The sequence below is a fragment of the Hemicordylus capensis genome, chromosome 5, assembly GCF_027244095.1.
Source record: "Hemicordylus capensis ecotype Gifberg chromosome 5, rHemCap1.1.pri, whole genome shotgun sequence".
Taxonomy (NCBI): Eukaryota; Metazoa; Chordata; class Lepidosauria; order Squamata; family Cordylidae; genus Hemicordylus; species Hemicordylus capensis.
The window spans coordinates 18,351,855-18,369,518 of record NC_069661.1 but is presented as its reverse complement, the minus strand read 5'-3'; the positions used below and the strand labels follow the sequence as shown (position 1 = coordinate 18,369,518).

At 42.9% G+C, this 17,664-nt stretch overlaps 2 protein-coding genes across 15 annotated transcripts in view; both read left to right on the top strand.

Annotated features, from left to right (window-relative positions):
* The window catches only part of SEC31A (SEC31 homolog A, COPII coat complex component), a 97,736-nt gene extending 94,934 nt beyond the window's left edge, over window positions 1–2,802 (top strand). For all 14 annotated transcript variants that reach the window (XM_053252138.1, XM_053252137.1, XM_053252143.1 and 11 more), the window contains 2 exons: window positions 229–300; window positions 2,251–2,802. In XM_053252138.1, coding sequence (XP_053108113.1) covers window positions 229–300; window positions 2,251–2,430 — 252 coding nt within the window. In that variant the 3' untranslated portion in view covers window positions 2,431–2,802. The remainder of the gene's footprint in view (window positions 1–228; window positions 301–2,250) is intronic.
* Window positions 2,803–13,343: 10,541 nt separating this feature from the next.
* Window positions 13,344–17,664, top strand: part of SCD5 (stearoyl-CoA desaturase 5) — a 68,290-nt gene continuing 63,969 nt past the window's right edge. The window contains exon 1 of the mRNA XM_053252150.1: window positions 13,344–13,886. Coding sequence (XP_053108125.1) covers window positions 13,655–13,886 — 232 coding nt within the window. The 5' untranslated portion in view covers window positions 13,344–13,654. The remainder of the gene's footprint in view (window positions 13,887–17,664) is intronic.

The window sequence follows — 17,664 nt, the reverse complement described above, 5'->3', positions numbered from 1 at the left end:
CTTTATTCCATATTTCGAAGAGTAAGGCTCAGATCTACATGTGTTGGACCACACATGTAGGCCTCATTCAATGTATGGGTGCAAGGCACACCCAAAGCTAGAGGTAACATGTGCAATCCCATTCCCTTCACCAGGCATATTGTGCGCTTTAAGGTGTATACGAATAAGACATCCATAAAATCAGACAATTGTTTTTAATAACGTCTTATGCTCTATTCTCTCCTGCAGCAAACCAAGCGGAAACTAGATGATGCCAACAAACGTCTGGAGTTTCTGTATGATAAACTTAGAGATCAGACAGTAAGTTTTATTATTAATATTTTTATTATTGCTGCTGCTGCTAATACTACCACATTTTTTTCAACAACAAAAATTGTCAAAGCAGTTTACGTTACAAAAAGAAATAAAATGATTCCCTGTCCCAAAAGAGCTCACACCAGCAACAATTATTAGAAAGGTGTTATACTGGTGCTGGATAGGAATAGCTGTTCTCCCCTGCTAAAAATAAGAAAGCCACCACTTTAAAAAGGTGCCTTTTTGCCCAATTAGCAGGGGTTAGTGTACTTACCCGAATAGAAGACAATTCTGAATATAAGACAACCTCAAAAAAAAAGAGAGAGAGAGATTAAATACAGGTTGTGTATTTGCATAGTTTATGCAAGTTATACATACAATAGAGATTAAATACAGGACATGCATTTGCTAAGGAAATACAGCTCATACCTGGATTTACCCCAAAGGAACAGGACTCTGCATTTAAGACAACCCCACCCTGATTCTAACATCCAAAAACTGTGAAAACTCTAGTCTTGGATTCATGTAAATACCACATTTTGCATTGTTAAACCTTATCCTTGTACCCCACACTACTTCTAAAGAGCTTAGAGCAGCTCTTGCAGTCCCCACAGGCGTCTCCCTTCCTGAGAATCCTTAAACTCAAGCATGCTTGCTTCATTTGAACTCGGTTCATTCTCTGGGCACTTTTATTTATTCTACCTTTATTTCTCTACCACTTTTGAAATGCATTTGCTAGAAAATAATCTCTGTGCTATGAGAAAAATCCTGTCATGGTTCAGAGAGTAAGTGCATTCCTAGGAGGTATTTGGGCATCCATTATGAGGCCATGAAAATCACGAGGTGATCTCTCTCTCTCTCTCTCTCTCTCTCTCAATGTGAGAATTGGATGTTTAAATGATCTGACAAATTGGACATGTGATGAAATGGGTACTCTGCGACCTAGTTTCTGTAAGTCCCAGGTCACTGCTTAGATTGTAAGACCCTCTTTTAAGAACTTCCTGTGCTAGATCAGGCTAAAGGCTAGCCTGTCTAGTCCAGGGGGTCCCAACCTTGAGTCCCCAGATGCTGTTGGACTGCAGTTCCCATCATCTCCAGCCACAATGGCCTTTGATACTTTACATTTCTTTTAAAGCAGTAGTTTGTTCTAGCAGCTTCTGCTTTTGCCTGTCCAGGCAAGATAAGCTGCTACTGCAGCAAACAAGGAAAAGCTTTTAAAAAATCAAAATATTAAACACACACACGCACACACCAGTCTTGTTGTGGGTATAAGGAATTGTATCTGGGGATGATAGGAGTTGTAGTTTAGCAGCATCTAGAGTACCACTTGTTCAGAACCCATCTTAGGAGATGGGGCCATAACATACATGCAGAAGGTCCCAGGTTGATTCCCTGGCATCTCGAGGTAAGACTGGGAGGGGCTCCTGTCTGAAATCTTGGGAGTGTCATAGGAACATAGGAAGCTGCCATATACTGAGTCAGACCATTGGTCCATCTAGCTCAGTATTGTCTACTCAGACTGGCAGTGGCTTCTCCAAGGTTGCAAGCAGGAGTCTCTCTCAGCCCTGTCTTGGAGATGCTGCCAGGGAGGGAACTTGGAACCTTCTGCTCTTCCCAGAGCGGCTCCATCCCCTGAGGGGAATATCTTACGGTGCTCACACATCGAGTCTCCCATTCATATGCAACCAGGGTGGGCCCTGCTTAGCTAAGGGGACAAGTCATGCTTGCTGCCACAAGACCAGTCAGTGTAGACAGTACTAAGCTAGATGGGCCAATGGTCTGTCTCAGTATAAGGCAGCTTCCTGTGCTGAAGAGGCTGGGTTTCCACAGTGACTGAATCTGTAAACTGAATGCTTTGTATGAAAAAATGCAGGGGGGTTTTCCAGTTGGGAAGCCCCTAAATGGGCAGGGGATGTTGTCTTCTCACCTGACTGTCTCCCCCCCGCTTCCCTCCAGCTCTCCCCGACGATAATCAGTGGTTTGCACAACATTGCGAGGAGCATTGAAACCCGGAACTACACAGAGGGGTTGAACATCCACACCCACATAGTCAGCACGAGCAACTTCAGTGAGACCTCAGCCTTCATGCCCGTGCTGAAAGTCGTTCTCACCCAGGCCAACAAGCTGGGCGTGTGAAGCGGGCCTCTGCCCGGAAACATGTTGCTTTGGAGGTGTGCGTTAAATGAGTCACACTCCCACGTTTACAGCATGATGTGATAAAGAGAGCTGATCACTACCGTACCCCTGCCAATGAGCTTCATTATAGAAGGGCTAGTGAGCCCTGGTGCTTTCCTTTTGTCTCTTCATCTTTTATGATCCTCGTCTGCAGATAGTATATTTAATTATGCCACCCCATATTGTCCATTTTAAATGCATGCTACCAGCAGCTTTGAAAGTGGTTTTTAAATGCTGGAAGAAGCGAGGAGTTTGAGTGTACAACTGACCTCAAAAGTTATTCCTTCCACATTCCTCAGCATTGACCCATTAAAAGTTCCAAATTGTATTTTATATCTGTGTCGAGTCACTTCTTCTCTAAGTCTCCTTCAATTGCACTGGTTGAAATGTTCTTATTCCGTGGTGTGCTTAATAGTTCAATAGCTTTGTTTCATTGGACCTTATTAATAATGCATTCCCATGATATTGAGCTTTAGACATGTTGATCCTGTTTCCTTTACGTATTGGCTTCTCTGCCCAGTTATTTCTCTGTTTGAAATTGTGTGTGAAATGCTTTAAAAAGCTCTGATCTGAAAAGTGGTACATACATGGACTCAAATACATTGCAAGGCCTGTTCAGAGTTGATGCTCAGTTCACAAGGTCTGGCCTCAGTGCCCATTGCCTGGCACTTGTGGGAGACAAAAAAGAAAACTGTCTTGGAACAAACCTAGTATTCTGCCGTGCCTGTATATTACATAAGAACAGTTCTGCTGGATCAGGCCCATCTAGTTTCACACAGTGGCCCACCAGATGACTCTGAGGAGTCCTCAGGCAAGAGCTGAGGACATGCCCTCTCTCCTGTTACTCCCCTGCATCCTGCCTCTGAGGCTGGGGGTGGCCTATATCCCTCCAACTAGTAGCCCTTGATAGACCTCTCCTCCATGAAGTTATCCAAACCCCTCTTACAGCCATCCAAGTTGTTGGCTGTTACCACATTTTGTGGCAGAGATTCCACAAGCTGATTATGTGTTATATTATGGGGGAAATGGGTGGTAAAGGGCAAAGTATCTTCGGAGGTGTTGTCTTTTGTGGTGAAATGGGCTGTGTGCACACTCTGTTCTCCCTAGTAATAAAAATTCTGGACAGGCGGAAGCAGCAGGTTACTAGATCTCATCAAGGAGAAAGTTTCCATCCCCCGACCTCCCCCACTGTGTTCCCTTGCTACTGGCAAAAGACGTGTACTTGTAAGCAGCTGCCACCACAGGATTTTACTGGACTCTTCAACTAAACACCTCTGGACATTTAAGTGTAGCTCCCAGGCATATTGAGGTGGCAGAGGCCACACAGTTTGATTTTGTTTTCTTTTAAAAGGGTTCTCTTTTTTTTTTTAACTGAGTGCATTATTATATCCAAAGTCAAAAAGATCACTGAGGAAAATATTTCTAAAATGGCCATGGAGCAAATATAACACTAAAGGTAATCTAAAATGCTCCCTCCCTCCTTAACACATTTACTCCATACATTACAATGTTACATAGAATAGGCACTATTGACAATTGGTTCAGAATGCAGCAGCCAGATTAGTCTCTGGGACAACACGAAGGGACCACATAACACTGGTTCTAAAATAATTTCGCTGGCTGCCGATATGTTTCCAAATGAAATACAGATTACCTATAAAGTCCTTAATTACTTAGGTCCAGGATACTTAAGAGAGTGTCTTCTCCATCATGAACCCTGCCACCTATTAAGATCATCTGAAGACGTCCGGTTATGGATGCTGCCAACTCGTTTGGCAACTCGGGACCAGGCCTTCTCTCTAGCCTCCCTAGGGCTTTGGAACACGTTCGCTGCTGAAATAAGAGCATCCCTTTCTCTATTTGTTTTTAGAAAGACCCTGAAGACTTAAGTGTTTTCCCAGGCCTTCAACGGATACCAGATTTTTACATTTTACATTTTAATGTGTGTTTATCAATTTTATCTTTTTATGTATTTTAAATGTTTTATATTACGGTTTAATTATGTAAACCGCCTAGAGATTTCGCTATTAGGTGGTATCTGAATTCAATCAATAAAACAAATTAAGACAAAAATAAGAACCTTAAAACAATTTAAAAACAATCCAGTGTTAAAGCTTGGGTGAAAAAAAAGTTATCAGATGGGGAGGCTCTTATTTTAGCAAGAAGTGCATTCAATTCCTTCCGCGCCCCCGCCCAGATTACCTGTGGGATGAAATATATTTTGTGACATTCTCCATTACTGATCTTTCCCATGACTGATCTCATTCAGTTTCCCAAGAACAGGGATTTCCAGATCACAAATAGTTAGTTTCTAAGGACTCCTGTGTGTAGAATTAGGAGAGATTGGCTCTATTTGCATGGTTTGTGTTGAAGCAGATAATATCAGGTTTCAGGGCTTTTCCAGCCATGAAGTTTTGCTGATTGGCATTGGGAAGCCACCATATTTCTGCTTTGGTATCCCAAAATGGTGTTACTTTGATTCTGTGCCCCAGTTACATGCATACCGATTGCTTATCGTGCCCAATATAAAATGTTGCTCATTAATATTAATCACATATATTGCTTATGTACAAAATGCTTTACTCATCCCCACAGTTGCCTCTGAGTGAGGTCACTATTGCTTTAGAAAGTCTCTTTCAGGCCTGAGATCCGTGGGGTTCCTGACTGCCAACCCCTATGACAGCTGGAGATCCACAGAGACCTCAGATGGTTCACATATTTTTGTACATATATCTTGGTTTAGAGCCTACAAGTCAGCTTCCACATTACACATTATGAGCTCCCCAAAAAGTCAACTCAAAGGCCGACCATTGGCAAACAACGGAATGCTTTGTGTTGACCAAAGTATTTTGTGTATTCAATTGAGGATTCTTCCTCTGCATCTCTAGCAGTGGAGTTCAGTTTTGTGTTTCTCTCCAAACACACCTTTGTTCAGTACATAATCTGGGGAACGCTGCTTGACTGCTTCACAAGAGCTCCTGCAAGAGTAGCTAAAATAATCTCTGTTGAGTCAATAGTTCTGCTCAGTTAGTTACACTTGGATAGAAACTTCCATTTCAGTGTCCCTTAAGCCTAGGGTTCTCAACCTTGGATCCCCAGCTGTTGTTGGACTCTGGTTTCCATCGTCCTCAGCCACAATTGGAAGCCACCCAATGGTGCAGCAGGAAAGTGACTTGCCTAGGGAGCAAGAGGTTAGTTTGAATCCCCGCTGGTATATTTCCCAGAACTTGGGAAATACCTCTATCAGGCAGTAGCGATATAGGAAAGTGCTGAAAGGTATCATCTCATACTGGGTGGGAGGAGGCAATGGTAAACCCCTCCTGTATTCTAACACAAAAACCACATGACTGTGGTCGTCAAGGGTCAACACTGACTTGATGGCACAATCCCCCTGCCCCCCGCCACAGTTGTGGCTGGAAGTGATAGAAGTCACAATCCAGCAGAACCTGAGGAACCAAGTTTGAAAAACCCGGCAACAAGCGCACTTTGCAACTGCAGCCTATGTCAAAGTTTGCTGCAACAGTGCTGCATTCTGTACTTCTCGTACACTCTCATAGAAGTGTGACCCGTATATGGCACGTCCTTAATAGCTTCTCTGCACTCGCTTGATAGATATTTCTTTCCCCCTTGTGTGTTCCACCAAGAATATTCTGCCAGCACTTTTAACAAGCCTATAAAATCTTTTCGTTTTAATTATATGCTCTCTGCTCATGCCATTGCCTCTGGAGCCTTACTTCATAATTAGCTCATTCATAGAATGTGAGTTTTCTTGGTACACTTCATAAAATTGCTCTTTACTGACTCCCTGTCTAACATTAATAAGGCAATAAGCAGCCTGCCTTGTACTGTGTTCTAAGGGGGAATGGAATCACGAATTTCACCCATTTCCAGATAAGTTTTTTTCCTGTAATTTAAAGGATAAGATTGCAACTGCAAACCCACATCTATAGTCCTTGGTTTAGGTGGAGGCGGAGGATACAATATGTTTTGTTTAATTTTATCCCATTTTTCTATAAACTGATGCACGCAGTGGCATACAGAGATTAAAAGCATAACAAGGGCTGTAAACAACCAAGAGCAACTGAAGCTCCATTGAAATCCATATCGGTGTTTCTTGAATCTAGATCTGAAGGCATTTGGGGTTGCGGGGTGTTGCTACACTAGAGCAAGGTTGTACAACTTTAGCCCTCCAGCTGTTGTACTACAACTCCCATCATCCCCAGCCACAGAGGTCAATAGCCAAGGATGATGGGAGTTGTAGTCGAACGACAGCTGGAGGGCTGAAGTTCTGCACCTCTGCACTAGGGGATATTCCATTTTTGTACACTGGATGAAGACAATTGTTTAATTGCATAAAAATTACAGGAAGGTTTTGCTCATCCCGAATAAGTTAATATTTTAGCCTGTGTTTGGCCTCTGAACTCTTAATCTGCTACCAGTGTAAACTGCTGCTGTTATTGCTATTAGTAGTAGGAATATTTATAAACCACTTCTTGATGTATGTTTGTAATATGTCATACATAACAAAAATTCAAAAATATACAGAAAATTCAATGAAAACAATATCAAACTGTAAAAAATAAAAACTAAGCCAACTTCCAAAGGACAAGTAGAATAAGTTTGTCCACTAAACTACTGTTTCTGAAAAGAAACTAGGGAGAGAGACAGGTTTTTTAAGGAAGTACATCCCATACATTGCCCATGGGATGCATCCTGCTCTGTCTTACTCATGGACCCATCTGTCCTCTAGTTCCAGTGAACTATTTTCTCTCCTCTGTGAATCTGGGTCAAACTCTTGACACTCATGAACTCCATTAACAAATCCTGCAGTCAGGTAAAGAATAACAGAGGCACTGTCATTTTTTAATGGCAGTTCTGTAATATGAGAGAGAGGATAAAAATGAGGCCAGAGAAACAAGTACCATGGAAATGATGTTCTTTTGTAGAAGGCGGAGGAGAGGGGAAACAGGGCAAGCTATATTTCTATCACCTCCTTGAGCACACCAGTCCTAACCTCAAATGATTCATCGGTGTGACCTGAATTATGCCAATAATATTAAAAGACAGCCCACAAGAAACAGAATTTGAGCTTTAAGACTGGATAAATATTCACATGGAGGATACGCAAACTATTATGTTCTAAAATTAATTTGGAAGAGATCTGGAGCTGGCCTAACAGTTGGGATATTGGTCCTGTCTATTTCATTTATATCCCACCTTTCCTCCAAGGAGCTCGCAGCAGAATCCATGGGTCTCCCTGCTGTAGTTTAATCCTCACAACAATCATGCGAGGTAGGTTTTGATATGAGAAAAGTGTCTGGCCCAAGGTCAGTGAGCTTGCTTGCTTATTTTATTTTGTGTTATCTTCTATATCTGTATATCTCCTGCTCTTCCTCCAAGGAGCTCAAAGCAGTATACATGTTCATGTTTATCCTCACAACAAGGATGTGAGGTAGCTAGATTAGGCTAAGAGGTAAGTGACTGGCCCAGAATCGCCCAATGAATGAGGATTTGAACTCGTGTCTCCCTGGTCCTAGTCTAATACTCTAACCACTCCATCACACTGACTGAATGGTGACATATGCCTTTTCAGTTCTAAGCTGACACTCTAACCACTGCACCACACTGCCTTGCAGGTGCTAGATGCTTTCTGAGCTGCAGATTGGCTGAAGCATTGTTACCATAGTCATCGGCAGACAGGAGAAGAGGCGAAGTTCTGCTTCTCAGGTGTTTCTAGGCTTTTCAAGGTCATCAGCAGCACTTTGAATGGAGTCCAGAAGTGAACTGGAATCTGGAGCAACTCGGAAGGAATAAGAGGAATATGCTCCCTGCAGCCCACCCTTGTTGAGAGATGAGCCAGGGTGTGCTGCAAGAGCTTTTGAACAGTCTTCAGAGGCAGTCCCAAGAAGCACGCATTGCAGTAGTCAATACAAGAGGTTACCAAAGCATGTATGGCTGAAGCCAGACTTTTTGTCTGGAGAGAAACAGTCACCAACCTCACCTCAGTTATGTCGGTTTGCCGAGTGTTCAGGAATCACACTTGTTTCCTTTCTGCACAGACAAGAGCTAGAGCTTCCTATGTCCCTAAGAAACAGCAGCTTGCATCAGCAGAAGAGACAGAAGTAGGCAGAGGCAAGGAGCAAGCAGCTGGAAGCCCTTTGAGGTGCAGAGAGCCACTCCCTGGGGGACAGAACCATAGTACTTGAAAGTAATTGGAAGGGACCTTGGGGGCCTTCTGATTAAACCCCCTGCCCAGTATAAGAAGCTCCTGTATCAGTCATCAAAGACAAATCACTGTCCAGTGGCCTCTGTTGGAAAACCTCCAGTGACTTCTGTCTGAGGCAGACTGTTACACTGGTCCTCAAAAAACTGCTAGGTCTTTTTAAAAATAACAATGCAATGCACTTGTCTTGTTGCTGAATGATGGAGACACAGCAGTGGGACACAGGAAGCTGACTTATACTGAGTCAGACCACAGGTCCATCTAGCTCAGTATTGTCTGGCAGCGGCTTCTCCAAAGTTGCAGGCAGGAATCTCTCTCAGCCCTATCTTGGAGAAGCCAGGGAGGGAACTTGGAAGCTAGATGCTCTTCCCAAAGCGGCTCCATCCTCTGAGGGGAATATCTTAGAGTGCTCACACATCAAATCTCCCATTCATATGCAAACAGGGCGGAACCTGCATAGCTAAGGGGACAAGTCATGCTTGCTGCCACAAGACCAGTTCTCCATCTCCAATGGGTGGGCCCATCGCAGTGTTTCTGTTTTTAAAAATATGGTGGTGGCCAGCAGGGCTGCTGAAGAGCACTCCTGACCACGGCCGCTCAACCACTGGGAGCAGGGGCCCAACACACACTATGCACACCATGGGGGCCCACAACCTAGAGTCAACCCTGCTAAGCTCCCATTAAGGAAATATCTGCTGACCGTAAAACTATTTGGCTGTATCTCAGCCCACAATCAGGTGTGTAGTTTTAGATCAAGGCTGCACAACTTCAGTCCTCCTGCAGATGTTGTACTATAACTCCCGTCATCCCTGACTATAGATCACTATGGCTGGGCAAGATGGGAGTTATAGTTCAGAAATAACCAGAGGGCTGAAGCTGTTTTTAGACATAATTTGGAGGAGCACTCAGGTCTGCAGTCCTTTCCACAGCCACCTCTAATCTAAAATAGTACAGTCCAGAAACAATTACATCTACAGATGGTTTGGCCAGGACTTCCTTGCAGGCCCAGAGGTATTGTGTGTGTAGGGAGCTTAAGAGAGGAGAGTGTATATCTAAGAAGGCAGCAGAATTCATATTATGTTTGTTTTACAGTTTTACAAATCACTAGTATTCCATCCAAACAAAACTGAAATGTTATTGTGGAGGGGGCGGAATAAAAATAGTGGATGGAAAATGATTGTTCTGTTGTGTTCCAATCTCATCTATCATTTTGTTTTTGTTGGTTTTAATTTGGGAATTTAATTAAACTTACATTGGGCTCAGTCAAACTCCAGCTGAAGTGTATGGGAGAAAGCAAACAATGCATTTTCTCATTCCTTTTTCTAATTTTCTCTTTCCTATTGCTATGTAAATTGGGGGTTTTTTTATAAACATTTTTTTGTCATGAGAGCTCAGAGAAAGGCAGCCATTATAGGCTAAACTACTTTATTGTATAAAAGGAAGAGACAAGTTCAACAAGAAGTACAAGCAGGAAGAAAGATGTGCCACCTACTGGCTGGTCATATTACAATACATTTCCACACATCTTCCCCCCCACCTTTCTTAAACCAACAACAATTATTATTATTAAAACAGTACATCTAAACAATTGGAAATTCATAGATCTATTACTCATCTCGAAACCTCAGGGATTTCCTGATAATTCGACCAGAACGAGTAGTGATCTGAGTACTGGTATCATTGTCATTTTTGGTGGCTGGCCCCGGCATAGCCTCTATAGAGAAACTTGGGGTTGCAGGTGCTGGTTCCTCATCTGAAGGCTGTATGTTCTCAGGTATGACAAGGAGATGTCTGTGATTTCTGTTGAATGTTCCACTATCCATCTCGACCAGATATGATCTGGGTGTTTCTCTCCTCTCTACAGCTGTAGCAGGAGTCTGCCATGACCTTTCTCCACCATGTTTTATATAGACTCTGTTTCCAGGCTCCAAGTTTGGTAGTGGTTGTACTGAATGCCGCCTATTGTAGAAACAGCCATAGCTGTCTTTGGCTTTGCGATCTGAAGATGCAACGTTGTGCAGATCCGGCCACTTTGAAGCCTGATTTTTCTCTAGGGTTGGAAATGGTGTTCTGATTTGTCTGCCCATTAACAGTTCTGCTGGGCAATATCCAGTAACTACCAATGGTGTGGATCTGTAGCTCAGGAGAGCAAGATGTGGATCATCCTTGCACAAAATTTTCTTAGCAGTCTGTACTGCCCTCTCTGCTTCCTCATTTGCCTGAGGGTGAGGACTCGTAGTAACATGGTTAAAGTTAAATGATGCACGAAAGAGTTTGAATTCCACTGCTGTAAACTGAGGTGCATTGACTGTCATGAGCTCTACTGGGATGCCAAAACGGGCAAAGACATTCTTTAGTTGTGTAATGGCACTGCAACATGTGGTAGTGGACAAGGAAAGTATCTCTATATATATAGGAAAAACAGTCTATGATGACCAAGTAGTGTCGTCCTTGAAATTCACACAGGTCTGCACAAATTCATAAGGCTGAGTAGGCAAGCGTGTGGTAATTAAAGGTTCTTTCCATTGAGTTGGCCTATTCCTTCTGCAAAAAGCACAATGCTCAGATAATTCATACAGCCCTCTAACAAATGATTCAATATTTTCCCCAGATTTCTGTGTCCTTTGATAAAAGCAAGCCCTCACATAGAGCACATTCTGTTTTGGAATGAAATGGGCATCAAATTTAGCCAAGACTGTCTCATAGTCATTTTTTTTTTTACCCTCTTCAGTAAAGTTGAAGGATTTATAGATGTTGTATGCTTCCTTTCCCATGGCATAAAGAAGGGAACTTACTTACACCATGCCTTCTTCTTTGTGGAGCTTTGTAGCTAGTCTGAAGCAAGCAAATCTTTCCATTCTGGCCAAGCAGCAGGGTTGTCAAAGCTGAAAACTTCCGGTGCAGGCAAGTGAGCCATTTCAAAGGCTTGTGGATTCAAACTCAGACTGCTGACACCATGTCATGAGAGCTCAGAGGAAAGCAGCCATTATAGGCTAAGACTACTTTATTGTGTAACAGGAAGAGACAAGTTCAGCAAGAAGTACAGGCAGGAAGAAGGAAGGGCCACCTACTGGCTGGTCATATTAAAACACATTTCCACACTTTTTTTTTTTTTTGGTAAAAAGCAGTATATGCACATTCTTAATAATAATAATGTACAGAATATTGAGGCCACTAAGTGATTCCAACATGACTCAAACTCTCATTTAACAAAGGCAATAGCTACTTTATGTTAGAACATAAGAACATTCCTGCTGTATCAGGCCCGAGGCCCAGCATCCTGTTTCACACAGTGGCCCACCAGATGCCTCTGGGGAGCCCACAGGCAAGAGGTGAGGGCATGCCTTCTCTCCGGCTGTTGCTCCCCTGCAACTGGTATTGAGAGGCATCATGCCTCTGAGGCTGGAGGTGGCCCACAGCCATCATATTAGTAACCATTGATAGACCTGTTCTCCATACATTTGCTGAAGCCCCGTTTAAAGCCATCCAAACTAGTGGCCATCACCACATCCCATGGCAAATAATTCCATAGATCAATTATGCACAGTGTGAAAAAGTATTTCCTCTTGTCGGTTCTAAATTTCCTGATGCTAAGATAAGGTGTTAACTGCTCAGTGGCTGACATGCAGAGCAAGGGTGCACCTGTGCAGCTAGAGAGCAGCCGAACAGAACTTCCCAATGAACTGCACCGGTACAGCAGGCAAGTGGCAATTTTTTTTGACACCCTCTCTTTGGAAGCCCTCTGTGCCACCCAAAAATATGTCCCCGTGGACTGCACAACCTGCAGGGACATATTTCTGGGTGGCACAGCGGGCTACCTGGTAGAGGGGAAGGCATCAAAAAATTCTGCTTTCCCACTGCAGTTAGTTGGGAATCTTTGTTGGGCTGCTCTCTCTAATGGTACTGGTGCTTCCTTGTTCTCTGTGTCAGCCATTGGGTATGGCTGACATAGAGAACAAGGTGTTAGTCATACTTCTGGGAGATTTTAAGCAGAAAAGAAAAGTGTGTGAGTAATATGTTCGGTGCCTCTTTAACAGTGTTGTAACCAGCATTTGTGATCACTACAGATACCAATCCTAGATCCTGTACTATAAACAATAATTTGTAATAGCTTTAACATTAAATTGGGAACCCTTGATAAATGCATTGTGTTGATTTTACAGTGTCTAAATTGGGGTCTACTTGACCCCAATCTGATCAGTAAAGTGCTTTTTGAAAGCATGGGAGGATTAAAAAGAGATTAATCTAGGGGGCTGTGCAAGTAGAGTAGTTGTGGTGCATGGAAGGGAGAATGTTTGGTCCCATTCAGTGGCTTAACGTAAAGAGACCCACAGCTACCACACAAAGGCCCGGAAGCATTTTCTCTAAATAAGTACCAGCTGCCTTTGAACATCCTATCTCAAGTGTGCGTTCTTTGTTGCATGGAGAAAAAAAAAAATAAATAAATATATATATATATATATATATATATATATATATATATATATATATATATATATATTCAGTCTGGCCAATATGTGGCAACAGTGGACAGAGATGCTCTACCTCCCCCCCCGTCTCTCCCCCCCCTTAAAGAGCACCGCATGTGATTCTGATTGGCTGTAGCTATGCAGGTCTTTTCTCTCATTCTTTCTCTCCCCCCCCCCTTTTTTTCATCCTCTGTTGCTGTGCGGAGTTCGGCTCTGCCACAGCAGGAGCAGCAGCATCGCGGATGAGAAGCCAGCAACAGATGCTGCACTCCAAGACTCGAGTCTGTATTCAGAAAGCGGCCGGCCCTGACAAGGGAAAAGATCAGAAGAAGGGAAAGAAGGGGGGAGGGAGAGGGGGGAAAAACCCCAAAGAAATCTGAGCCCAAAGAGACAAACAGTCCTAGCTATTCATCCTCCACAATAAAGGAGAGAATTCCTTCCCCCAGCTTTCGCAGTCTTCAGGGGTCTGCAGCGTGCTGGTTTCTTTTCAGCCATGTCAGACCAAGGAGTCAACGGGGTGATGGATGAGGAGAGAAAAATGACCTCCTGTGATGGAAGAGAAGACGGCTCATTGGGACCAGTGGCGGAGAGAAACGAAGGGAGAGTTGGACAATACCGGCAAGAAATTGTCTGGAGGAATGTCATTCTAATGACCCTGCTCCATGTCGGGGCTGTGTATTCGCTGTCCCTCATTCCTAAGGCCCATCTGCTTACTCTGGTCTGGGGTAAGTTTTATGGGGTTTTTTATCCTTCTCTATGACCGGAAATGTTACTGTTGTCATAAAGGGGTTGGTTTTTCTCTTTCTGTCTGTTCCCCTGGGGATTAGTTCATGATACGGGCCTAGATTTTGTCTGTCAGCTTTCCAGAGGTCCACTTTTTATTTTTCTCTTTAAAATAATAATAAATATAATATAATATAATATGGTTTTTGTTTGGAGGTTATTGGCTTGGTTCAGTGGCTCAAAAGTTCTATTTCTGCTAAAATAACATCATCCAAATCTTTAGGGACATTTGTCAAATCAAACTCTCTTTATTGAATAAATGTCCACTGTGCTTTTAATGTGCTAGTTTGTGCTTTTAATGTTTCCTAATACCAACTGAAATCACCAAAATGGTGATGAGAAAAATGTTCATAAATGGGGTAGGATAACAGAATGGAGGTAAACCCACCCTTTAGTCACCTTGATTGCTTGGACAAAAGAATGGTTCCCAGGTAAGCAATCAGCATTAGCTGATCTTGTGAACGCCCACTTTGAGACCGTCTGGTATGTGTTAGATACTTGCATGCTTCTATCCCTAGTGTATCCCTAGGATAATAAAACATGCACAACCTTTTTTGCAAATGTTAAGGGGAGAAATGTTCAGATGTGTGCGTGGGGGGGATTCACATGTGTTATTGAAGGGGGGATATCAATATCAAAATGGTTCCCCAATCCTAAACTCACTCATCTACACAAAAAAATCCCTTTGATCTGAGCAAATTCTATTTTGCTTCAGATCAGAGTATTTGTTTGCAATCTGCAAGCTGTTCCAATAAGAGAATTCTTATTTTTTGAGTCTCTACCGCTAGTTTAGGTGCCTTAGACTCATTTATGAATGAAATAATTATTAAGTCTCTCAATGAAATAATCAAGGATAGGAGGAAAGAAAAAGAGAGATGGAACCCCACCAAGACACTGAGCAACTGCAACTCTGGAAACCATCACAATTGTAAGGGTTTAGCATCTTGCAGGATTGAGCTGTAGCAGTCCAAAGAGTCTTGTGTGTGTACATACCCTCTGCTACTGGAGATCCCCCTACCACTTTATGAATACTTCTCGGCTTGCCCTCCACTTCCAATGTCCATTGTATAGAGGTACTGCTTGTCTGCTCTTTATCATGCTTAAAGTCAGAGTATAGGTTCAACTAGAGCTAACCTTGGAAACCATGCTCCACACCAGAGCTCTTGTCCTTAGAGGTGACTTTCCCCCTTACATCTGCTAGCTGAGTAGAGGGAAATGTGTGTCTGTGCATGAAAGTGCCTTGTCTTCACTGCTCAAGATCCATAACCAGTCGCCTTGTATCTAGGATGATTATTTTTCTTCTTTAGACATTGTACTTTACAAGTGGGCCTAAAACAAAGAACAACAGGTCTTTGCTCCAAGAAGCTTACAACTTAAATGTCAACAACAGGGGGAATAGTAATGAGAGAGATTAGGGTAATAATGAACAAAGGTAAGAAAATGCAGTCTTGCAAAACGATGCTTCATCTTAATTGGGCATGAGAACTGAAGGCTTTACCATGAGAATTTTTACTGAAGGATTTGAAGGACAAGAGAGAGCTGATTAGGAGACAGAACTCCCAGATCAGTGGGCAAACCTACCTGGCTGCTTTTCAAGCCCTAGCATCTTGCAGTTGACACACTAAGCTACAACACACAATTGCTTCCTTGTGACTATAAACTGTTCACCTTGCGATGCCAGTGCATTGACATTGTGAGAGCTTCATCTGAAAAAGCTTATGCCCTCTGTCTTGGGTGCGTACAACTCTGGAGCTGCAATTTCAGACAGTCCAGTGTAATCCCAGATTCTTTGTTTCATCTGCATGGGCATGATCCCCCACCCCTGCTCACACAGGAATGATATAGAATGATATTGCACCCATGATCTACCTTATTGGGTAAATTGGCTCCATTGCCACATTTAATGCTTTAGAGGTTGTGCTCTGTCTCCTCTGCTGTATCACTCATATACAGAAATGCTCATATGTGTCTTATAAAGAATAGTCGTCGTCAGTTTTAAGGCTCTATCTTCCCTGCATGCCCTCTTATTTTGTGACCCTTTTGCTTTTATTCCACTAGAAATTTTTGTTTGTTTGTTTTAAAAATAGTTTAATTGGTTGCAGCTTGGCGGTTGTTTATTCCCCCTCTCCTGTGCTGGTGCATACCTAATCTGTGTGTTTTTCCAGGGGGGCGGGACAAACACACCCATCCTTTTGCAACGCAGCAATCTCCCACTGCAATCTATCAAGTGTGGCTTGCATATTCTTGTGCTGTTGTCTTCGCATTCGAGGGGTGGGAGCTGTCATGCAGAGCAGTGTATTGCAGGATGCATTCACGGATTATTAAAGAACAGCAGCTCAGTTTCGCAGATGGGAGAAAGTGCTACTGAGTATTTGGTCATCTGTTCGGGGGGGTGCCTATGGGAGATATGGGGATTTGAACTTGGATGCTGCTCACTGAATCACACCGGCTCAGACTCAATTATCTCAGCAAGTGCCACCAGCCAACACTGAGGAAATGGATTTTTCTCAAATGAGTACAGAGAAAAGGGGGAATAAACTAATTATTCCTTTTAGGACTGCAGCTCTTTTGTTCTGCGCAGAAAATAAGAATAGTCTTGCAGGACCAGACCCAAGTTCATCTGATCCAGGGGTTCCCATCCCAACCGAGATGTTGCTGGACAAAAATTCCCATCACCTGTACAATTCCTACACAGCCACAGCAGCCAACGGCCTTTGTGGCTGGAAATGATAGGAGTTGTAGCCCAACATCTAGGAACCCCAATTTGGGAACCCTGATCTAGTCCAGTCTTTAGTTTCCAACACTAGTTATCCAAATCGCTCTGGTCACTTCCAAGCAGAGCAAAACAGTGATGACCACCACACGCTACTCTTTATTTTAAAGATCTGGCTCTAAACATGATTTTCTATATCAGGGATCTCAAACTGTGGCCTGCTTGCAGATCTTGGTTTACAACTCCCATCATCCGGGGCTACTGGTCATTGTGACTGGGGATGATCGGAATTGTAGTCCAGCAACAGCTGGAAGGCCACAGTTTGAGACTCCTGTTCAGGGTTGGCTTTTGAGAGTCCCTAAGCTATGTAAAGCTTAAAAGGCCCCTTAGCATAACACAAAAAAGCATTACTCCAACAAAAAGGACAGTGAAAATAGAAGTCATAAAGCTTTGTTTTTGCTTGGCAAGGATGCAATGAAAAACGGATAATCTAACAAAACCAGTTAACTTCCAATAAGTCTTTTAAAATTAGAAATATCTTTAAATGAATTACATTATGTAAAATTTGAATTTTTTTTAAATCCAGAGGCCCCTCATTATATGAGGTCCTACGCTATAGGACCTTACTTAGCTTGTGCCTACATTCAGCACTAACTCTGTTCTGTATAACTCTGTTCTGTATAATTATAATGGTAAACAGCCATCAACAGACGCATCCGCCATTAATTTGCTTTTCATACCATACCATCTCATCTTGTGCCTGCCACCACATCTTGTAGCAATTGTGATGAATCTAACTTGCAGGGGCTTGCTTGACATTACTAGCTTCCATTTTAAAAGTGCCCCAGCGCCATTTTGAAGTTAGCAAAGCTAGTATGTCTGTCTTAGTATGCATGTTACTGTGTCTGTCACCTAGGCAACCAAAAACCTGCCCTCCTGGAGCTCCCCCATTTAAATGCTAATCTGCCTTGCTGCCACACAGAGGGGTGTCAGCAAAGATTTCCATT